Raw genomic sequence first — 20,523 nt, forward strand, 5'->3', positions numbered from 1 at the left:
AAGTCTTTGATTTTGTCCTGCTCGTTTATCTTCTCCCTTTACAGGGAGACCTGGGAGTTGGTTTGCCAGGCCCCCCTGGTCTTCCAGGACCCCCAGGACCTCCGGGACCACGTATTTTACCAGTAAGCAGGCTATAATAAAATTTTACAAACTGAAAAATACTCTAATGGAATAATGATTTTAATATAAAACAAACATTGTATTTATGTTTTAGTATGGACCAGATGCCCTTGGCTCTGGCTTTGAGGATATGGATACTCATACTGTTTACATCAGGGTAAAAGCCAAAACCTGCAAACATCAACAAAATGATGATACTTGACTTAATTTAATTTCCACAGTGGAAAATAACCATTCTTTGGATTTCCAGGGTCCACCAGGTCCACCGGGGCCTCCAGGACCACGTGGGCCATTAGAACAGATCCCTGGACGTCCTGGACCCACTGGTGCACCTGGTAGTGATGGACTTCCAGGCAAACAGGGAATACCAGTAGGTTACCTGTCAACTTATGGTGTTTTTGTGTGTGTGTATATATATACACACACACAACTACACACACTACCGGTCAAAAGTTTTAGATACACTTTTTCACTTAATGGCTCTCTTTATTTTCATGACTATTCACGTTGTATCTTCCCACCAAAGGCAACACATCTATGAACGAAAACATATGGAATTATGTAGTAAACTAAAGGTGTGAAATAACTAAACATTTCTATATTTTAAATTCTTCAAAATAGCCACCCTTTGCTTTGATTTCTTCTTTGCTCTCTTAGGGATCTCTCCATCAGCTTCATATGGGGGTCACCTGAGATGGTTTTCCAAAGAGTCTTGAAAGAACTTCCCAGAGGTTCATTGAAGTTAATATTTCAGTCATCACAGCAAAGGGTGGCTACTTTAGAGAATCTAAACTATAAAATATATTTAAAATTATTTTATAATTTTCCAATGCTACATAACAACTATGTCTTCATTCCCAGTTTTGATGCCTTTAATGAGAATCTATGTACAATTGAAATGGTCATAAAAATAAAGAAAACCATTAAACAAGAAATTGTTGTGACCGGGTGTGTGTGTGTGTGTGTGTGTGTGTGTGTGTGTGTGTGTGTGTGTGTTCCTATTTACCCATCTTCTACATTATTGCCATTTCTCTGCCTTCTCTACTTTGTTGCAGATATTTGAGGATGAGTTAAGTGGTTCTGGGCCTGCTGGTTCAGGTTTTAGCACAGAGTGGTCATCAGTTCTCAGTACAAAACTTGGTCCTGGTTTCAGTTCTGATTTTAGTTCTGCCTCCAGTGCTGGTTCAGGTTCTTGGCTTGAGTCTCCCTGGGTTTCAGGCAAGGTAAACTGTTCTGTTTACATGCAGAAACCGGGAAACAATGAATGACAATTATAGTCAAATGCATGAGTAGTGTGCTCAATCTCTGTAAAGACATAATGAAGACAACACATTTGTTGCAGTGCTATATCCCTGCTAAAGGACTGTGCTTGTTCTTAAATTAAATGTTCGAAGGGCTTGTATCATCATTTTTACAACTTTCAGTTTTTAATTGTGTTCAGGAATGTAGTGATTGACAGCTATATTTATTTTCCTTTCTGAAGTCAAACAAGGCAACCACATATGCTGCCAAAAGTTGCAGAAGAATGATGAAGATATGCGCGGGACAACTATTTCAGGCATCAATGAATCACACACTGGCCACCCAGTGTAAAAGTGGTGATTGTAACGGCTTTAGCTTGAATGTGAATTCATGAAAATGGTGGTTTGTCCTGGTGAAAAGGAAGAAGTACGGAAAAGTGTTGAAAAAATGAGGACAGCTGGAGCAGCTAAACCAGCACCCTGTCCAGGGATTTGAAAGTACTCTTTGGCAAGCCCATTCTGCCTGTTGTTGTGTTGTTATTAAAATAACGAGACAGGGAGTAAAGTTATAATGAACTTTACTTAGGTTCTTGACCCTTCACCACCAAACACTCACATTGGGTGATGCATTACACTCAGTTAACCCCTTCCACAACATCTCCCCCTTTTGAGTAAGAAGAAACACATTTCCCCCAACTGATTAACAATGCTGCTAAGTATTCTTTATTACTGAATACCTAAATAAATCTTACTGAACCTTAAAAACTCACAATTAAACAATACTGAGGTGTGGCTGCTTCCTTCAGTTCCACTAAACTCAAAATCTCATCAGGTTTTTTTTTCCACTCTCTGGGCCTGATGTGATAGTCTGCCTGATCTTAAAACATATGTACATGGGGTTCAGGTATCTGTATATTGTGTGTATCTGCATTATTGTCAGCACTTCAAGAAACAACATCCTCCACAGATAATGGCTGTTGGGTTACTCTCAGATGTGATCGAGTTCTGAACTCGATCCTGAACCTCATCTATTTTAACAGACGAGGGACTATTATTATTATTATTATTATTATTATTATTATTATTATTATATGCTAATACCGTACTGGCGATTGCAACATCAAGATAGGCAACCTCAATGTATGAAGAGAAATAGTCAACCACCACAATGTAAGTTTTCTTGTCCCAGAAGAATATCTCTGCACATTGCCATGGCCTCTCAGGTACAGGAGTAGTCAACAGTGTCTTTGTGTTCTGCGCTTTGTGCATGTGGGGAAGTTTTCAACCTTCTGGCTGACGGCAGAAGAGAGCCCTGGCCACCAGATTGATGCATCGGCTCTAGCAAGACTCTTAACTACAGGTCCTTCTCAAAAAATTTGCATATTGTGATAAAGTTCATTATTTTCTATAATGTAATGATGAAAATTTAACATTCATATATTTTAGATTCATTGCACACTAACTGAAATATTTCAGGTCTTTTATTGTTTTAATACGGATGATTTTGGCATACAGCTCATGAAAACCCAAAATTCCTATCTCACAGAATTAGCATATCATTAAAAGGGTCTCTAAACGAGCTATGAACCTAATCATCTGAATCAACAAGTTAACTCTAAACACCTGCAAAAGATTCCTGAGGCCTTTAAAACTCCCAGCCTGGTTCATCACTCAAAACCCCAATCATGGGTAAGACTGCTGACCTGACTGCTGTCCAGAAGGCCACTATTGACACCCTCAAGCAAGAGGGTAAGACACAGAAAGAAATTTCTGAATGAATAGGCTGTTCCCAGAGTGCTGTATCAAGGCACCTCAGTGGGAAGTCTGTGGGAAGGAAAAAGTGTGGCAGAAAACGCTGCACAACGAGAAGAGGTGACCGGATCCTGAGGAAGATTGTGGAGAAGGGCCGATTCCAGACCTTGGGGGACCTGCAGAAGCAGTGGACTGAGTCTGGAGTAGAAACATCCAGAGCCACCGTGCACAGGCGTGTGCAGGAAATGGGCTACAGGTGCCGCATTCCCCAGACCTGGGCTACAGAGAAGCAGCACTGGACTGTTGCTCAGTGGTTCAAAGTACTTTTTTCGGATGAAAGCAAATTCTGCATGTCATTCGGAAATCAAGGTGCCAGAGTCTGGAGGAAGACTGGGGAGAAGGAAATGCCAAAATGCCAGTAGTCCAGTGTCAAGTACCCATAGTCAGCGATGGTCTGGGGTGCCGTGTCAGCTGCTGGTGTTGGTCCACTGTGTTTTATCAAGGGCAGGGTCAATGCAGCTAGCTATCAGGAGATTTTGGAGCACTTCATGCTTCCATCTGCTGAAAAGCTTTATGGAGATGAAGGTTTCATTTTTCAGCACGACCTGGCACCTGCTCACAGTGCCAAAACCACTGGTAAATGGTTTACTGACCATGGTATCACTGTGCTCAATTGACCTGCCAACTCTCCTGACCTGAACCCCATAGAGAATCTGTGGGATATTGTGAAGAGAACGTTGAGAGACTCAAGACCCAACACTCTGGATGAGCTAAAGGCCGCTATCGAAGCATCCTGGGCCTCCATAAGACCTCAGCAGTGCCACAGGCTGATTGCCTCCATGCCACGCCGCATTGAAGCAGTCATTTCTGCCAAAGGATTCCCGACCAAGTATTGAGTGCATAACTGTACATGATTATTTGAAGGTTGACGTTTTTTGTATTAAAAACACTTTTCTTTTATTGGTCGGATGAAATATGCTAATTTTGTGAGATAGGAATTTTGGGTTTTCATGAGCTGTATGCCAAAATCATCCGTATTAAGACAATAAAAGACCTGAAATATTTCAGTTAATGTGCAATGAATCTAAAATATAATGAACTTTATCACAATATGCTAATTTATTTAGAAGGACCTGTATACTTTGGTGGCCATGGTGGAGTATGTGGAGTGTGTCCTCTCTAAGTAGCAATCATTTGTCCTTTCAGGAGTAAACCCCAGCCAGGTACAGATACTGTCTCTCCTGCCAGTACAGAGTGATGTTAGGTGGAAGGTGTTAGCCACTGGGTGTGCCAGTAGTGAATTAGTTTGCTGCAGATTGAATCTTCTTTCTGTTTCAGCTGCTGCAGACTAGCCTCAGTAGCTAAAAGGGACTGTCTGATAGAGTCCACAAATATGTTTATGTCTGCTTCCTACTCTTTCTTTGCCTGGGTGGCTGTGTGGCCTATTGGACCCTTTGACATGGTGTTTGCAAAAATGAGCTGCTTTCAGTGAATAAGTATAATATCATACAGAAATGTCAGCAGTCTCAGTCTGAATCTGAGGATTCAGGGGGAGAGGGTGGTATCTAGGGGGTTTAGTACTTAACAATGGGACAAGCTTTGTGATCTGTCTCAATTGTTAATCTCATGTCTAGGAGGTATGAATGAAAACAGTCACTTGCCCAGGTCACATCCAATGCCTCCTTCTCGATCTGAGCATAGTGTTTCTCATCATCTAAGATGAAGAGAGAATGATTAGAGGTTTGGGAGAAAATTGCCTAAGTAATTAGTCATGCCCATTACACTTCTTACATTCTTACATCTACATCACATGTTGGCTCTGGCATTTCCAGTATGACCTTGACTTTTCCTGGGATTACTTCCTCAGCAGTAACCCAGTGTCCAAGAAACATGATTTTGCTTTTGGAAAACTGACACATATCCTTGTCCAAAGTCAGTCCTTCATCCTTTACTCTCAGGAGAACCTGGTGCAACCTGGTGTGATGTTCAGCCTGATGGTTGCCATACACCATAAGATTGTCTGCATGGAACACCGTCCCAGCACCGCCCTTCAGCATCTGTGTCATCTGTCGTTAAAAATGCTCAGGGGCAGAGGAGATCTCTAACGGCAGCCTTTTGAAACAATAGCGACCAAATGTGGTGATGAATGTTGTCCTCTGTGAGAATCTAGATATCTGAGGAAAGTAAAACTGTTCATTTCATCCTTGCCTGTATTGCCTGTACAAGCTCATTTTATAACCCATAAAAAAGGTCTTTTTGTCTAGAAAACAATCACTTTTTCTGTTTCAAACAACTGACAGTCACTCCCTGCTTGTATGTACACTGTCCTAAAGCTCTTGTAGAAATAAGTAGACAGTTAGACCTGAGTGCAACATTTGTATAAGAACTTCCCAAAGAATCTCTATGGGGAAGAAATATACTGATTGAATAACCTGGTTCTTCACTATATTCAGGTTGTTAGCTGACCTCAGTCTTTAAGCGCTTAACCTTGCTGAGCCTAGATGTGACTAGCTGACCAACACTGATGTGCCCATCACTCTACAAGGTCAGTCTGGACTAATTAGACCACATCACCTTCTTCTATTGCTCAAGCCTTATCTTTATACTCCGTAGCAAATTGAAGTCTATTTTCAAAGTTTGGTTTTCTTAAGGCTACACAGTGGTTTAGTCCCAGTCCTTTGAGTTCTCTTTGCATTGTACATAAGGATATGTTCTTGCTTTCACTAACGTATCTATGAGTTCTGCTGTTGTTTTTTTAACAATCTGATTTTGACCAAGATCACAGATTTTTTTCCAACCATATTTGTTCTGCAAAGATAATGGTTGCCCACTATCCTTCCAGTATTTAATATTGTCCCTAACCCAATGTTAGTAGTATCAGCAGTCTCCATTGATTTTTTTCTTTTCCCCAGTCGGTCGTGGCAGATGGCCGCTCACACTGGTTCTGGTTCTGCTGGAGGTTTCTTCCTGTTAAAAGGGAGTTTTTCCTCTCCACTGTCGCTACATGCATGCTCAGTATGAGGGATTGCTGCAAAGTCAACGCCAGTGACTGTCCACTGTCTCTACATGCTCATCTAGGAGGAGGGAATGCTGCAAGTCACTGACTCGATGCAATCTACTGGGTTTCCTTAGATAGAAAATGTTTTAACTAATTTGAATAATAAACTGAATCTGACTGCATTGTTTGATAGTTAGGATTAATATGAATGTATGTACCTGACTTGAAATCTGTATTCGATTGAAGTGACTTCGTAAAGTGCCTTGAGACGACATGTGTTGTGAATTGGCGTTATATAAATAAAACCAAATGAAAAATTTCTTATTGCAGGAGAAACTGATTTATTTGTGTTTCATAATAATAATGGTAATAATTATTTATTGAATTTGTATTGTGCTTTACATTTTTTAAATTTCAAAATACTACAATATAAAAACAACTAATTAAAAGTGCAGAGGGGCCGTGTTGGTGTCTGAGAAGTGAGCAGATTTTTCAAGTTAGTATAAAGCTTTGCTTAGATGGATTGGTGAATAAGGAAGCCTTGTGCTCAGTGTGAAGTGAGATGAGAAACCAGTAGAGGGGTTTAGGGATTGGGGTGATGTGGTCATGTTTACTGTGCTTCATAAGGATCAATGTTGCATTGTTCTGTGCCTACTGAAGGTTCTGGTGGTGATTGTAACGGCTTTAGCTTGAATATGAATTCATGAGAATGGTGGTTTGTCCTGGTGAGAAGGAAGAAGTAAGGAAAAGTGTTGAAAAACACTTTTGAAAAACACATTGTGTGGATGGAATTCCATAGTTCGTTGCAGTAGTCAAGTCTTAATTCAAGATGATATTTCCTGGCTCTAAAATATGATGATATTTGCCCTTTAAGACCACTGCTTCAAATGTCAAGCAATAATCATTTACATTGTTTTTACTAAAATCTGCCTAAGCTGAAATACTTTTCAATTGCTGGCTCAGCATGCATCCATTCAGACATTTTCTTGATTAAAAAAAAGAGACCCACTTGGCCACAAGTTTTATATTAAAACAAAATTCTGTCCTGTGGTTCATTTTTCTATTTTGTACATTTGATCTAAGTCTACAACTGACAGTATGAAAAAAAAACTGTTTTCTTTTTTTATGCATCAAATTGAAGAACCAGTAAGATGATAAAAATTCACTTTACCTTTTTTTTCTTTTGATTGTCAATTAAAAATGAAAAGAACAAATGATCCATGGATTCTGCAGCTAAGGCTGGAGCAGTTTGGACTCCACCTTGACCAGTGTAATCAATGAATGGTAGATCTGGACTGCTTTCAGGACAGTTTAGCATCTAAACCCCTTTCCTGCCCATGTTGCTATAAAACTTAATGTTGTTTGACATGATGTTGTAAAAACGAACAACATGTTTCTCCAAAACCTATGTTTTTTTTTAAGGCATTAATGGCACCTTCAAAGATGTGCATGTCACCCATTGCATGTGCAGGTCAGGGGATCACATTAAATGGTTGAGGAGCATGATTTTGAATGGCTTCTTTAAAGGAATACACTCAGTTCTCATTATTAAAGCTTTAAAGATGAACAATGAGAAACCAGTGACATCAGAATAAAATCATCCATGCCAATGCAGATGCAAAGATTGCTACTATAAAGCAACATGTAGTAAAACAACAATAACCAGTCGTTGCATGTGGTGCAGCATAACATTGCCATGGATGATTTATATCCCATTGAAACTGATTTGTTTTATTCCTTTTATATAATTCTACTGTGCTCTGTAGACTTGCTGTTGATCCTATTTCCAATGCCTTAGTCAACAGAGAGCTATGTTGCCGTATTAGCATGAACTATGTTACTTTCTCTTTTAATTTACTTTTGGTATTTTCAATTTGAATTTGAATTCACTTTCTCATCGCTCGTTTATAGACATTTGATTTGTGGCTGTTTGTTTTTGTCCGTCTAGGGTCCTGCAGGAACAATTGGCTCCCCAGGTCCACCCGGAGCTGTTGGAGAGAAGGTATGATCATCTTTGTGAAGTTAGTATCAACAGTGCAGGATTATGATTATTGATTAATTAATATTTATCAAAAATCATAATTAAAAATCCTTCAGGAAAATAATTTCTTAACCAAAAATCATTACTTACAAATAGAAATCAGAGATGTCCTCTGGTGCTGTGATTATGGGCTCAAAGCTCTTTAATAATTACAATTAGCTATTTATCATTTATAATTGATAATTATTAACCAAAACCACTAGATGTCACTGTTTACTCAACGTCGGCCTTATCTTGATAGATAAATATCCCTTGCACGAAATAAACACAAACGTTTCTCTTAAATATATATGTGAAGATTTATTGAAACCATATAGTCCTGATATACCATTATTCTGGTCCAAAAACCTTCATCTAACTAACAAGCACTATTCTACACAAAGGGGATAAAAATGACTACCTAACAATAATAATAAAAGAAAATATATGCGCATTGAGTGTCTATGAAGATCAAACCAGCAGTTTTATGGACAAATGTGGAATTTGGGTTAACTTGGAAAGAGACACCCTCCTGGTGTGCTGATGTCTCGATTGCAGCGATCAGATGGTAGACGGTGGGGTCACGCCCTTAGCCTCTAGCAACTGATTTCCCCAAATCTTGAACAAAGATTCATAAAACTCTGAGGTGGGAACTCAGTGGAAAAACAGTAATAAAACTGGGACAAAGGAGTGGTCAGGCGAGGCCCAGACCGCAGTTGCTTTGAATGGAAAAACTTTAAAAGTCCAACTTCTAACTCCTGGCTGGTTTGGGATCAGCCGGACAAAACATACACATCCACCTTGCAGATCACATCCACGCTGTGAAATTCAGCACACTTGCACAGCAAATGAAACAAGCTCAGCATAAAATACTTCAATCAATATTGCATGCAACAATACCTTGGATTAACTACTGGTGATTCTAAATCACCTTAACTATGCCTCATTCTGCCCAAACCCCTAAATGCACCTATCCAATTTAATAAAAAAACTAAATTACTTCGACATTGATTTCTTCTCTCCAGTGGTTGAGGAAGGGTCAGGTCTGAAGGGAAACGAGGGGGATTATACATCCGTGATCAATTCTAAAGAAAAACGGTAAACTTCTCATCCATCCAAAAGGGGAAAATATGAAGAACCGTTTAGTCGACTGAATCACAAGGGGAAACTCATCTCCTTGGAAATAAAACCTCTGTGGGTTTTTCACCTGCGCCAGGTGTCGGTGTGGTCTCCGATCAGTATATGAATCTTCTGACCTTCTTGTATCAGACAGATTTCCAGCTTTCAAGCTCTTTCAGGAATGACCGTGTGGATAAAAAGATCACCTCTGAGCTTTTGTCTCTCCAGATATGTGCCTCCGATACGTTGTCCCGTGAGACACGTTGGAAATGGCAGTTTAAAAGTTTGTTTCTTCAGCTTTTATAGCTCTGGTGACATCAGCTTCAATGTCCATCATTGCAACAAAGGCTGAGTTGCACGTGTTCAACTGCGCAGCCCAGTCGGCCCAAACGGACAACCCCAACAACAGACAACTGATTTATTTTAACTCATTCTAGACAGTTTTCAATTGCTATAGTTGGCCACCAGTGAAGATTGCAGTTAATTCTGTAAGCTAAGATGCTAAGGCAGCTGACAGTGACCAAAAAGGAATGTTTTTTTTCACGATGTATTTTTACACCTTTAGGGTGACCAAGGGATACCCGGGCCACCTGGATCAAAGGTAATTCATTGATTTCAAACTGTAGGAAAACATGTATTGTGTTGATTTAACCAAATGAACACATTGCTGGGTGAATACAAAAAACAGCTGTTCTGTTAAATGAGGCAACCATCATGTTCTATCTGTCTTTGTCCCCTCAGGGTGAACATGGAGATGCAGGTGTTCCAGGGTCTCCCGGACCTGAAGGGCCCATTGGTCGATCAGGAAAGAGAGGCCCAGCAGGTCTACCAGGACTCCCTGGCCCACCTGGCCCTCCGGGAACCCAAGTGATTGTAGAGGTGACCTCAGTGTACATCAAACATTGGCCAGATAAATTACTGTTCACATAAGGAATCAAATGAGCAACGGACATAAGGTCATTTAGAAAAGAAGAGTGAAAGATGTTTTCTTAATTCACAACAACAGAGCATTTTAGTTCAGTCTTTCACATAGGTCTGTTTTGTTTTTTGTTTTCTTTTCAAAGGATATAGAAGGATCAGGAAACAGTGACTTGTTAATGAAGACTAGAGTGAAAGGACCACAGGTCAGTGTAAATGATCTGCATGTTTATGTGTACTGTATACACTGTTATTGTGTGGTAAATCTTTTCTATTTTGTTTTTTAAAGGGCCCCTGTTGCATACCAGGACCACCTGGAACACCAGTAATCTACTTAATTGTATACTGTCTTGCAAAATTGTTGATACCTCTTGACTTTTTCACAGTTTTATAATGTTACAAACTTCATTCAAAGAAATTAGGACTTATGTGATTGACCAATGCAAAGCAGTGCATAAATGGGAAGAGGAAGGAGAAGGATCAATTCTCATCAGCGGAGAGCTCAGTTATTCCTCCAAATATATATTTTGTAAATAGGCAAAAATGTAATACTTTGGTCTGATCTGTCCTGAGCACCTTCATTCACAAGTTTTCTGTGTCTCCTACTTGGCTGTTTACAAATGCAAACAGAACCTTCTTTTAACAATGACTTATAAAGGCCAGACTTGTGAAGTGCACAACTAAAAGTTGTCCTGTTAATAGATCTCCCACCTGAGCTGTGGATCTCTGCAGCTCTTCCAGGGTTACAATGGGCCTTTACTCTGCTTCTCTAATTAATCATCTCCTGTGTCAGCCTGCCAGTTTATTTTTGGATTTTTGTATCTATTTATAATGTAATGTAATAATTATTGTCTTTGATGTGTTGTATGTGAAACATCTCATAATTCTCTAATAGGTGGCATGCCTATGAGCAGTGAACCCCCACAGGAATTTTTCTTTTGCTTCAGCGTTGACTGTTGAAGTTGTTTCTTGTGTTGCCTTTAGGGTAATGATGGAGCCCCCGGAGCTCCTGGGCTGTCTTCCAAGGTGAGGCCATTCTGATCAGAAATGGTTCATATCAAACAGCTTCAGCGCGTGTAAGTGGTTACATCAGGCCACCGTGGGGGAGAGAAGAGTCAATGTAATACAGGCTTTACTATTATTTGAAAACCAAGACAAAATGATACAAAAGTTTGTATTTTAAGTTGCTTTTAGGAGCTTATATAAGCGATCGGTGTTGTTAGTGTGGTTAACATGACAAAAACAGCAGTCTCCATGTATATTCCTGAGATTCAGAGATTTCCAAAAGGCTGAAAAAAGTTTCTAAATCAACATCTTAGGGGTCGTACAGGTAGATCTGCTACCTGTGCGACCCCTTCTCTTTTCCAATGGTTATAATCAGTCTGACAGAGAGAGGATTTTAGTATAACAATGGCCACCAGTGGGCTCTACATGGACAAACTTTATCAGTTTATTATTATACTTAGTACCACTACACATAGCTCATTCTAAAATGGCCAAACTCTACACTCAGTAGTTTAATCTAACCTCCCCAACAACCCTACACCATTCCAAACCCTTTGTGAAGTGCCTTGAGACGAATTGGCGGTATAGAAATAAAAACTGAATCTTCCATGACAGAGGTTAAAAGGTAAAAAGAAATAAAACAGAGCCACTTCAGTGAAATCCGTTTAGCCTTACAATTATCTGATGTAATTCTTGTTCATGCAGCCTGAATGAACAGCAGACGTGTCTTGATATGTTGTAGAAAATACAGTTTAATTTTAAATAACCTTTTACACGTTTTGTTCTTCCTCTGATACCCTTTTTAAACACCTCACTAATATTGAAAATAGTTCTGATTCACCCTACTTCCCTCAGCAGTCCACACTGAACAGGAGTGTTGTCAGCGCAACATCATAGCTTTTTGTTTGCTGTGTTCACTGATAATAAAAAGATGGGATATTTGAGTTTCCAACTGCCGGTTCACTGGCCAGGGCCACTGATGTGGACAATTGACCAATTTCTTTGTGCATTGCTAATAAATATGGATTTGTTTAGAAATATTTGGCCTCCCAAGATTTATAAAAAAATGTTTAACAAATTTGTTTTGATTGCTTTTTATTTGCTCTGACAGGGGGAAAAGGGTGATCCTGGGGTAATTATTGCTGCTGATGGATCCATTATGCATGCACCAAGGGGCCCTCGGGGGCCGAAAGGCCCGAAGGTACTGAAACAAAATCTTTTAACAGTTCCTTAACTGCCAACTGCTTTTGCTCTGATTAGAAAGACTCTAATGGATAAAGATGAAGCATATGTTACTATCAGACTTGCTGTCACTCCTGTTGTTATAATTACTAATGTTATTAATTCTAACCAGCTTCCAACTGCATATAAAGTAAAACGTCAGAAAACATTCATGAAAAAAAATTTGGAAAAGTCACAAGGAAAGAAAAGTAAGCTGCAGATTGTAAAGAATATAGCAGAGATCATACGTTTACGAACATTAAGATAAACTATATATATATCTTTAAAAATCAGTGTAATATCTGTGCTGTACTACAAAAAGAGCTGGTTCAAAACTGCTGCTAGAACCATCCATGCATTAAAAAAGAGTTTAGCGGCATTTTTTACTTTAACTCTTCTAATCCCATCTTTTATTGTACCGTTTTGTTTACTCACAGGGCAACTGTGGCCTACCAGGACCTGCTGGACCTCTGGTAAGGTTATAATTAACAGAATAATCAAAGAGATGCTGTAAATCTACTGGTGTTAAAAAAGGCTATTAAATATTTTTCCAATGCTGTCACTAATGGTGCCTAATAGACTGTTTGTTTGTTTGGTTCAGGGATCAATGGGGTATCCTGGTCAAAAAGGGGAACTGGGCTTCCCTGGACGCCCAGTGAGTAGTTTTGTTTAATCACATACAATACCAGCTGACGGTACACTGTGAAATGTAAGTGAATGAATGTGGCACTATGTAAACTGCTATACTATATATTGCCAAAGGTATTCACTAACCTGGCTTGACTCGCATAAAAACTTAAGCAACATCCTATTCTTAATCTATAGGGTTCAATATGATGTCGGTCCACCCTTTGCCGCTATAACAGCTTCAACTCTTCTGTGAAGGCTGGAATTGTCCAAAATCTAGTGGTATGTGGAAGCATTCAGAGTTCCTTTTACTGGAACTAAAGGGCCAAGCCCAGCTCCTGAAAAGATCCCACAACATAATCCCCCCTCCACCAGGTTTACACTTGACACAATAAGGTCAGACATGCACTGTTCTCCTGGCAACCGCCAAACTCAGATTTGTCCATCAGATTGCCAGATGGAGAAGCGCAATTTGTCATTCCAGAGAACACACCTCCACTGTTCTGGAGTCCAGTGGTGGCCTGTTTAGATCCCTTCATCTGACGTTTGCATTGCACTGGGTGATGTATGGCTTGGATGCAGCTGCTTGGCCATAGAAACCCATTCCATGAAGTTCTCTAAGCACTGTTCTTGAGCTAATCTGAAGCCAACATGAAGTTTGGAGGTTTGTAGCAAATGACTTTACATGCTGGAATTCATTCAGCTCCTGAGAGCTACTGATTCTTTCACAAATGTTTGTAGAAACATGGCCTAGGTGTTTGATTTTATACACATGTGGCCATAGCAGTGATTGGAACACCTCATTTCAATTATTTGGATGGGTGAGCGAATACTTTTGGCAATAGTGTATCTACTGCTATGTTTGAGAATCAACAAGTGAAAGCTGTTGCCTCTTGTTGTAGGGACAACTTGGTAAGAAGGGGGAAAAAGGTGAGGGAAGTCCTGTTGCCCTGCCGGTAAGGGGAGACACACAAGCAGAGTATACTTGGCTAAATAATAATGTATGGTTAAAACATTAATAAAATAAGGTACAACTGCACCTTTTTTTAATCACAAATTGTATGATGATGTTATAGGTTTGAAAGAATCTGGCAGGTTGATTCAAAATATTTGAGTTAAGGGAAAAACAACCTGTGGATGTATTTTAAGGAAAAACCTCAACCACACTACTTCCTTGTGTAACATCATGGAAAAAAAAAAAGAAAAACATACACACACCCACCCACAAACACACGCTATGTCTTTCTATATTTACAGAGACTCTGCATTGACTTTCATTCATTTTCCATTCATTTCTATGGGCTAACCCTGACCCTAACCTAAACTCAACTCACACCTTGGTCCTAAACCTAACCCATTTCCTCTTGGACCGGGCAAAATGTCCACACAGAGGTTATGTTCTGTCAGGAATTGATCCACACAAGGTTAGACAGACAAGTGCACACCCACACACATACACACGCACTCAGAGACATAATATGTGTGTGTATTCTATTCTATTCCAGGGAAGGTCATTAAAGTGAAAAATAGACCAATAAAACTAATAAATAAGAGAAAATGGGAATAGAACATGGGGATTTTGATAACATCTTTAAAATAAATATTTAAATATATTTCTTTACTTTTTTCACAACAGTATAGTTTTTCTTACTTGTGTATTTCACATTAATGTACAGTCTTAATTATTTTTATTTTATTCTATTGTACTCTTTTGTTTTAGTGCGCATTGTCTTTTTGCAAACTGAAGGCAGTTTCTAGATGTAAGGAGTAATTTACCTTAAAAGAGATCCAGAGGATGTTTATTATTTTTCTGAGTATAAAAAAAATGCACCACCAGCATCAAGGCATTCATATTTTTCCAGAATGATCACTGCTTATAATATACACTTTATAATAGGGAAAAACATACTTTACTTAATAATAATAATAATCTATATACATCCGCATTTCTCTTTTTCAGGGGCCTCCAGGTCCTCCAGGTCCTCCTGGTCCACCAGGAATAATTCTTGGATTTAACAGAGTAAGCATGCAATGATTATGCCCAATGTAAAGCTCTGCAATAACACAACATGTTAGTGAAATATGTTACGTTGTTTTGTTTCCACTCAAAAGAATCTGAAAATTAGCTTTTGTCTTGATTCTGTAAGTTGTTTTATTTCTACTCTTCTTGGGTCTCCTTGCATTGGAAAATACAATAAGAATTCTAGTATGCTGACTTTACATAAATACAAGGTGCTGCACAATTATTGCGAGCCATGGTAAAGATTTGTATGAAAAAACTGAAGAAAGTGTATATGTGACTTTTTTGCACTTAGCTTAGAAGATTTACCTCCCTTACCGTCCTCTTCCTCTACGTAGTGGCAGTTTAAACTTGGAGCACAGTTGGGTTATGACAATAACCCTGCCAGTATTGGAAGGGTTTAGTCAAAGTCATGGCTTGAAAATACAAAGTAGAACACTAAATGCTTTTCTCATGTTTCTGTTGGGCGAGTGTAAGGTCCAATGTTGCAACGTAGCTTCAACACATTTTCCACTGAGGTTTCTTACCTTTTCTTATGCCAGATATCTACACTTTTGACCAAAACTCTCATCGAATGATTTCTTGAAATGAAAGTCTGTTCACGCTGCTCTTCTTTGAACCCAAAAGACAGTGTTCCCGGTACGCCCCAGACCGCACTGCAAACTGGGACGAGTAAGTCTGAGCTGGACCGTCTGAATGGCTCCTTTAAGTTGGAAATAGGACCATCTGGTGGTTCTGGTTGTGTGGGTTTTTAAAGCATGAAACCTTTCTGGTGCCTCCTTCCCTCCCTTTATCTACCCCTCCTGTTCTCTTAATAGTGTCTGATAGGGCTACATAAATGTGGATATGGTGAATTTGCATCAGGCTTTAACATTTGTCTTGTATAGATTAACAACAACAACAAAAAAAACACAAGTATTTTGTATTAATTTTGATCCCAAAACTGAAAGAATCAATTTGTGTAAGACAAATGGTAATGCAGGGTGAACCAGGGGGCATGCGGATGGCTATTTTCCTCATCTACTCTTTTCCTCCTCTTATGCTCGTGGATGAGAAAGTTAAGTGAAGCTCTGACAGTACGTAGAAAGGAAGAAACTTATTTTGTGTTTATGTAAATCAAAGCTGGTTCATCGTCACTTTTTAAATCTGTCAGTGAATGAATAAAACTGCATGACATCCCTCTTTGCTAAAAAGAATAGGAGTGTAATATTTGGCTGTTGTAAAAGTGATGGAGCTCCATCTCTCATTTACGTACTGTTACGTACGGTTTCCTCCTGGTGCTGGGTTTGTATTGTTTAACTATTCAGCATCTTGGAAGGGGATTTCTTATAAAGATGTAATAGGGCGAAGACGCAAATCCATTACGGCTTTCTTGATTTACAATAAGCCTGAGTAATTGAGTGGATCCACGGGTTGCTAATGATGTGCAGGAATAGGCTGTTGTGTCCATTTAATAAAGTGACTTAAAGTCAGGCTTAAATGTAAAGGCCTTCAAGAGGTCTCTAAGAACAAACTCATATTCGCAGAGAATAAACAGGAGCAGATCTCACTCCACATAATTTAATTAACCCAGGTCTGCATTGTAAAACCTAACTGCTTTATCCCTGTATCTTAACCTTAATAATTGAGCATGCATCCCATGGATTTAATTTATCGACACCCCTTTTACTACGTTTAACTTAAAGTTTAACTGCAGCTTCTTAGGATTAAAAAATGTTCAGCCAGTTGTTAAACATGTGTACAACTTGTGCAATCAAGTTATTAATGTGTATCTATGTGTGTGTAGACGTTGGTGACAGAGAGAGACTCGTTGGGACTCAAAGGAGACAAAGGAGATGATGGGATGCCTGGTGAAATGGGAACACCAGGTAAGATTCATCCATTTGGCCACCACTTTCCTGCAACCACACTCAACAGCAGTCTCTGCATTTGAGTTACTTTAACTTGTGTATTTGTTGTTATTCATCGCATAACATACTATGATCATGTTCCCTCCCAGCCCCTGCATTACCTGATGGCATAATGGTGAGTGAAACTTCTCTTGCACTGCTGGTCTGCAGAAGATAGGATCAGATCTGGTAGTTAATGAGAAATCATCATATTGACAGTGTTTTAAACCAAATACATTATTATTATTATTATTAACATAATCTGTTATTCATAATCTGTTTTAAAATGTGCTTTTTTGGTAATTATTGCTCTTAAATCTAAGATAACTATAGAGCTAATGAGTACTTTCAATGCATCGTATGCCTCTTCACAGTATGAAAGATGTCAATAAACGTAAAAGAAAGCTACGGTTCTCATCAGCTCTGCAGTCAGTTTAGCTTGTGGGTTCGATGACTTGAAACTTTCCACTGAGCACTCTCTCCCATCATACCCACATTTTCAGCTTGTTCCTGTGTAGAGTAACACACAAAGAACATGATAATATCCTTTAGGAGATATGGCTTGGACGAAAGTTAAGGAGTTTAGCAACTTGACATGGTCCTAATACGATGTAGAAGACAAAGAAAGAGGCCATAAGCTGCATGAAGCCATGAAGTTGCTAACATACAGCAACCTCCAGAATTATTGGCATGCCTGGTAAGGATGCGTACAAAATTTTTAATCTTTATTTCAGTGACATAATGTCACAGGAAAAAAAGAGAAAAATCCGATCTTTGAGAAAAACAAATCCTGTTATGGAATAATAGTTTGTTTTTAACAAGATTAACAGAGTTCCTAACAACTTCTCCAAAATAAATGAAAGTAACTAATGACTTATACTTTACTTATAAAATTGATCACCGTGTCTAGGAACTTCTGTTTAGTAATCAATGTTTTTTTTCTGTTTCCTCTGCAATTCTTCAAAACAGGAAAGATGGTGTTTCATTAAAGTGACAGGCAGGTGTTGATCTTCATTTGTCAGGAAATGACTACAAGAAAAAAGCTTCTTGCACACATCTACAGTCAGAGATATAATTAAAGGATTTAAAACAGCTATACCTTTGACAAACAAGGATGAATGTTTACTTTGCCACTATGCGCAGTTAGCGGCATGGTTAGGGTGGTAGAAAAAAAGTCTCCAAAGCTCCTAGTTGGAGAACTCCATCAACCAGTGGCATCTTTGGCTCACCAAGTACTCATAATAACCATTAAATACTATCTACTACATGTGCCAAGCAGCTGTTTGGAAGTGATGTCAGAAAAAAAAGCCTTTTCTGTCCAACTTTCACAAACATAAACATATAAAGTTTACCAAAATCTACTGGTACTTTAACTGTAACTGTGTGCTCTGGTCAGATGAGACTGTGCTTGTTGGCAACAAACACCCCAGGTAGGTCAGGCATGAAACAAAGCATGAATATTTGGAAAAGCACTTCTTTCCCACTGTTGAGTATGGTGGAGCTTATGTGATGCTGTAGGTCTGGTTTGCTTCCAGAAGCCCGAGAAATATGGCATCACAAACTCTTTCTTTTCTTTAGAATAAAAGATTAATTTATTTTACACAACTTTACCAGGGGTGCCAATAATTATGAAGGCCGCTGTGGAAGTTTAAAATTATTTTGCTAATTGTACCTGCCAGTTTGGCTGTTCTTCAGGACTGTTTTTCTGCCGTTGATCGCTCAGGGAGCTAAAGGCGATCAGGGAGCCATGGGTGAAAAGGGAGAAAAGGGTGAATCAGGCCTGCCTGGTCCTCCAGGACTTACAGGAAAATCTGGACCTGTGGTGAGTTCAACTCGATCCGGAAAACAAATCAAGCTAAATTCAACTCAAAGTTTTGTTGTATTTTTAACTGCACCAAATTAGAATTTATGCCATTTGTCAGAACATATGAACTATAATATGATGCACAAAGGACACAGATTTTTTTACAGCTCAGCAATGGAATGTTTCTCCATACAGTTTATGCCACAGTAAAGCCTCCTTCACCTCTGCTGTTTATCAAACCCCCATTAAAATGTTGTTATAGCAACAATGCCTATGAGCCTTGAAAAAATTCACAACTTTGTAAGCTTAAACATATGCATTTCAGAAGCACAGAAGAACTGCCAGGTGAATAAATCTTTGTTTGTGTCTTCAGGGTCCAAAGGGGGAGTCCGTTGTAGGTCCCCCAGGTCCAGCAGGTAGTCCTGGTCGACCTGGAGGTCGTGGGCTTGGACGACCTGGACCCCGAGGCCCACCTGGATCCCAAGGCCCACCTGGCCCCGCAGGGCCCCCAGGGCAAGCCACTGCATATAGATCTGGTCTGTATTTGTGATAGAAAGATTTAGAAATAATTCACTTGTCCTTGGCTTAGAAGCTGGTTAAATCTGTTAATTTGTTAATTTGTCTTGTCATCAGATGTCAGTATCCCTGGTCCTCCTGGTCCTCCCGGTCCACAAGGATCTCCAGGTGATGCTAACCCAGTAAGTTGACTGTTCCAGGTTTAGCTGTACTGATACAAATGAGTAGATTACACTCCAAAGTGCCACAAAGCGCCAGCACTGATGTTGTGATGGTGTGTGATCAGGTGATGACCTTCAAAACAGTCCACGCTCTCGCCAGAGAGACACAGCGAGCTGCTGAGGGAACACTGGCGTACGTATCTGAAAAGGAAGGAGAGCTGTACGTCAGAGCACACAATGGGTGGCGCAAAATCCTGGTTTGTACTATGTTTGTCAGTGTCAGTGCTCTGATTTACATTTTTTAATGCAAATTACAATATACAAATAAAAATGTTTTTAAATGGCATTTTTTTGTATTTAGCCCCCTTACTCATGTTGACCTGACAACTCAGATACCCCTAAAAATCCAGTTTAACCAAACACCTTCAGTCATACGCTAATTTAGAAATGGAGTCCAATTTGGTGTTTCTCAGTATAAGCTGAAGGCCTCAGAGGTTTGTTAGAGAATATTAGTGAACAAACAGCATGGTGAAGATCAAGGAACACAGCAGACACATAGAAAGTTTTGAACAGGTTCAAATCAAGGTTAGGTTATAAAACAATACCCCAAGCTTTCAACATCTCATACAGCTCTGTTCAACTGCAAAGCTACCAGGACGTGGCTGACCACCTAAAGGCCGTGCAAGGGGGAGAACATTAATCAGAGAAGCAGGCAAGGGATCCACAGTTCAGGTTGGAGGAACTGTTGACTGGACAACTGTTTTGTCCTCTGATTAGTCCTCAAATCTGGCTTTTATGAAAGAGATGCAAGAAGAAAGCTATTTTTTTAATAAGCCATTAGTCGTCCTATTTGCAGTTTGCCAAAAGTCATGCAGGGGACACAGCAATCTTTCCCTAAGAAGCACCGAAATTAAACTTTTTGGCCTCAATGTAAAAAGCTATATTGGTGCTCCCCTGCTTCAAGAGTACCTTTGAGTTTTTGAAGATGTATGAACCCAAATACAAAACAGCCCTGAAAAAAAAAAACAGTTAAGAGTTGCAAGAGACTTGAGTCTGGGGTGAAGGTTAACATTCTAGCAAGACAACGACCTTAAATATTCACAACTACTATA

The 20,523-nt window shown here is 39.4% G+C and overlaps 1 protein-coding gene across 3 annotated transcripts in view; it reads left to right on the forward strand.

Annotated features, from left to right (window-relative positions):
• Positions 1–20,523, forward strand: part of LOC124870305 (collagen alpha-1(XV) chain-like) — an 89,905-nt gene that overhangs the window by 64,498 nt on the left and 4,884 nt on the right. For 2 of the 3 annotated variants that reach the window (XM_047368906.1, XM_047368904.1), the window contains 21 exons: positions 45–122; positions 215–277; positions 371–490; positions 8,060–8,113; positions 9,816–9,851; positions 9,992–10,129; positions 10,315–10,374; positions 10,458–10,493; positions 11,153–11,194; positions 12,285–12,374; positions 12,832–12,867; positions 12,996–13,049; positions 13,924–13,977; positions 14,982–15,041; positions 15,669–15,713; positions 16,828–16,909; positions 17,041–17,066; positions 18,654–18,752; positions 19,108–19,270; positions 19,368–19,432; positions 19,537–19,668. In XM_047368906.1, the coding sequence (XP_047224862.1) occupies positions 45–122; positions 215–277; positions 371–490; positions 8,060–8,113; positions 9,816–9,851; positions 9,992–10,129; positions 10,315–10,374; positions 10,458–10,493; positions 11,153–11,194; positions 12,285–12,374; positions 12,832–12,867; positions 12,996–13,049; positions 13,924–13,977; positions 14,982–15,041; positions 15,669–15,713; positions 16,828–16,909; positions 17,041–17,066; positions 18,654–18,752; positions 19,108–19,270; positions 19,368–19,432; positions 19,537–19,668 (1,533 nt within the window). The remainder of the gene's footprint in view (positions 1–44; positions 123–214; positions 278–370; positions 491–8,059; positions 8,114–9,815; positions 9,852–9,991; positions 10,130–10,314; positions 10,375–10,457; positions 10,494–11,152; positions 11,195–12,284; positions 12,375–12,831; positions 12,868–12,995; positions 13,050–13,923; positions 13,978–14,981; positions 15,042–15,668; positions 15,714–16,827; positions 16,910–17,040; positions 17,067–18,653; positions 18,753–19,107; positions 19,271–19,367; positions 19,433–19,536; positions 19,669–20,523) is intronic. The other variant, XM_047368905.1, reaches the window with a different exon arrangement.

Source organism: Girardinichthys multiradiatus, chromosome 6 (assembly GCF_021462225.1).
Source record: "Girardinichthys multiradiatus isolate DD_20200921_A chromosome 6, DD_fGirMul_XY1, whole genome shotgun sequence".
NCBI lineage: Eukaryota > Metazoa > Chordata > Actinopteri > Cyprinodontiformes > Goodeidae > Girardinichthys > Girardinichthys multiradiatus.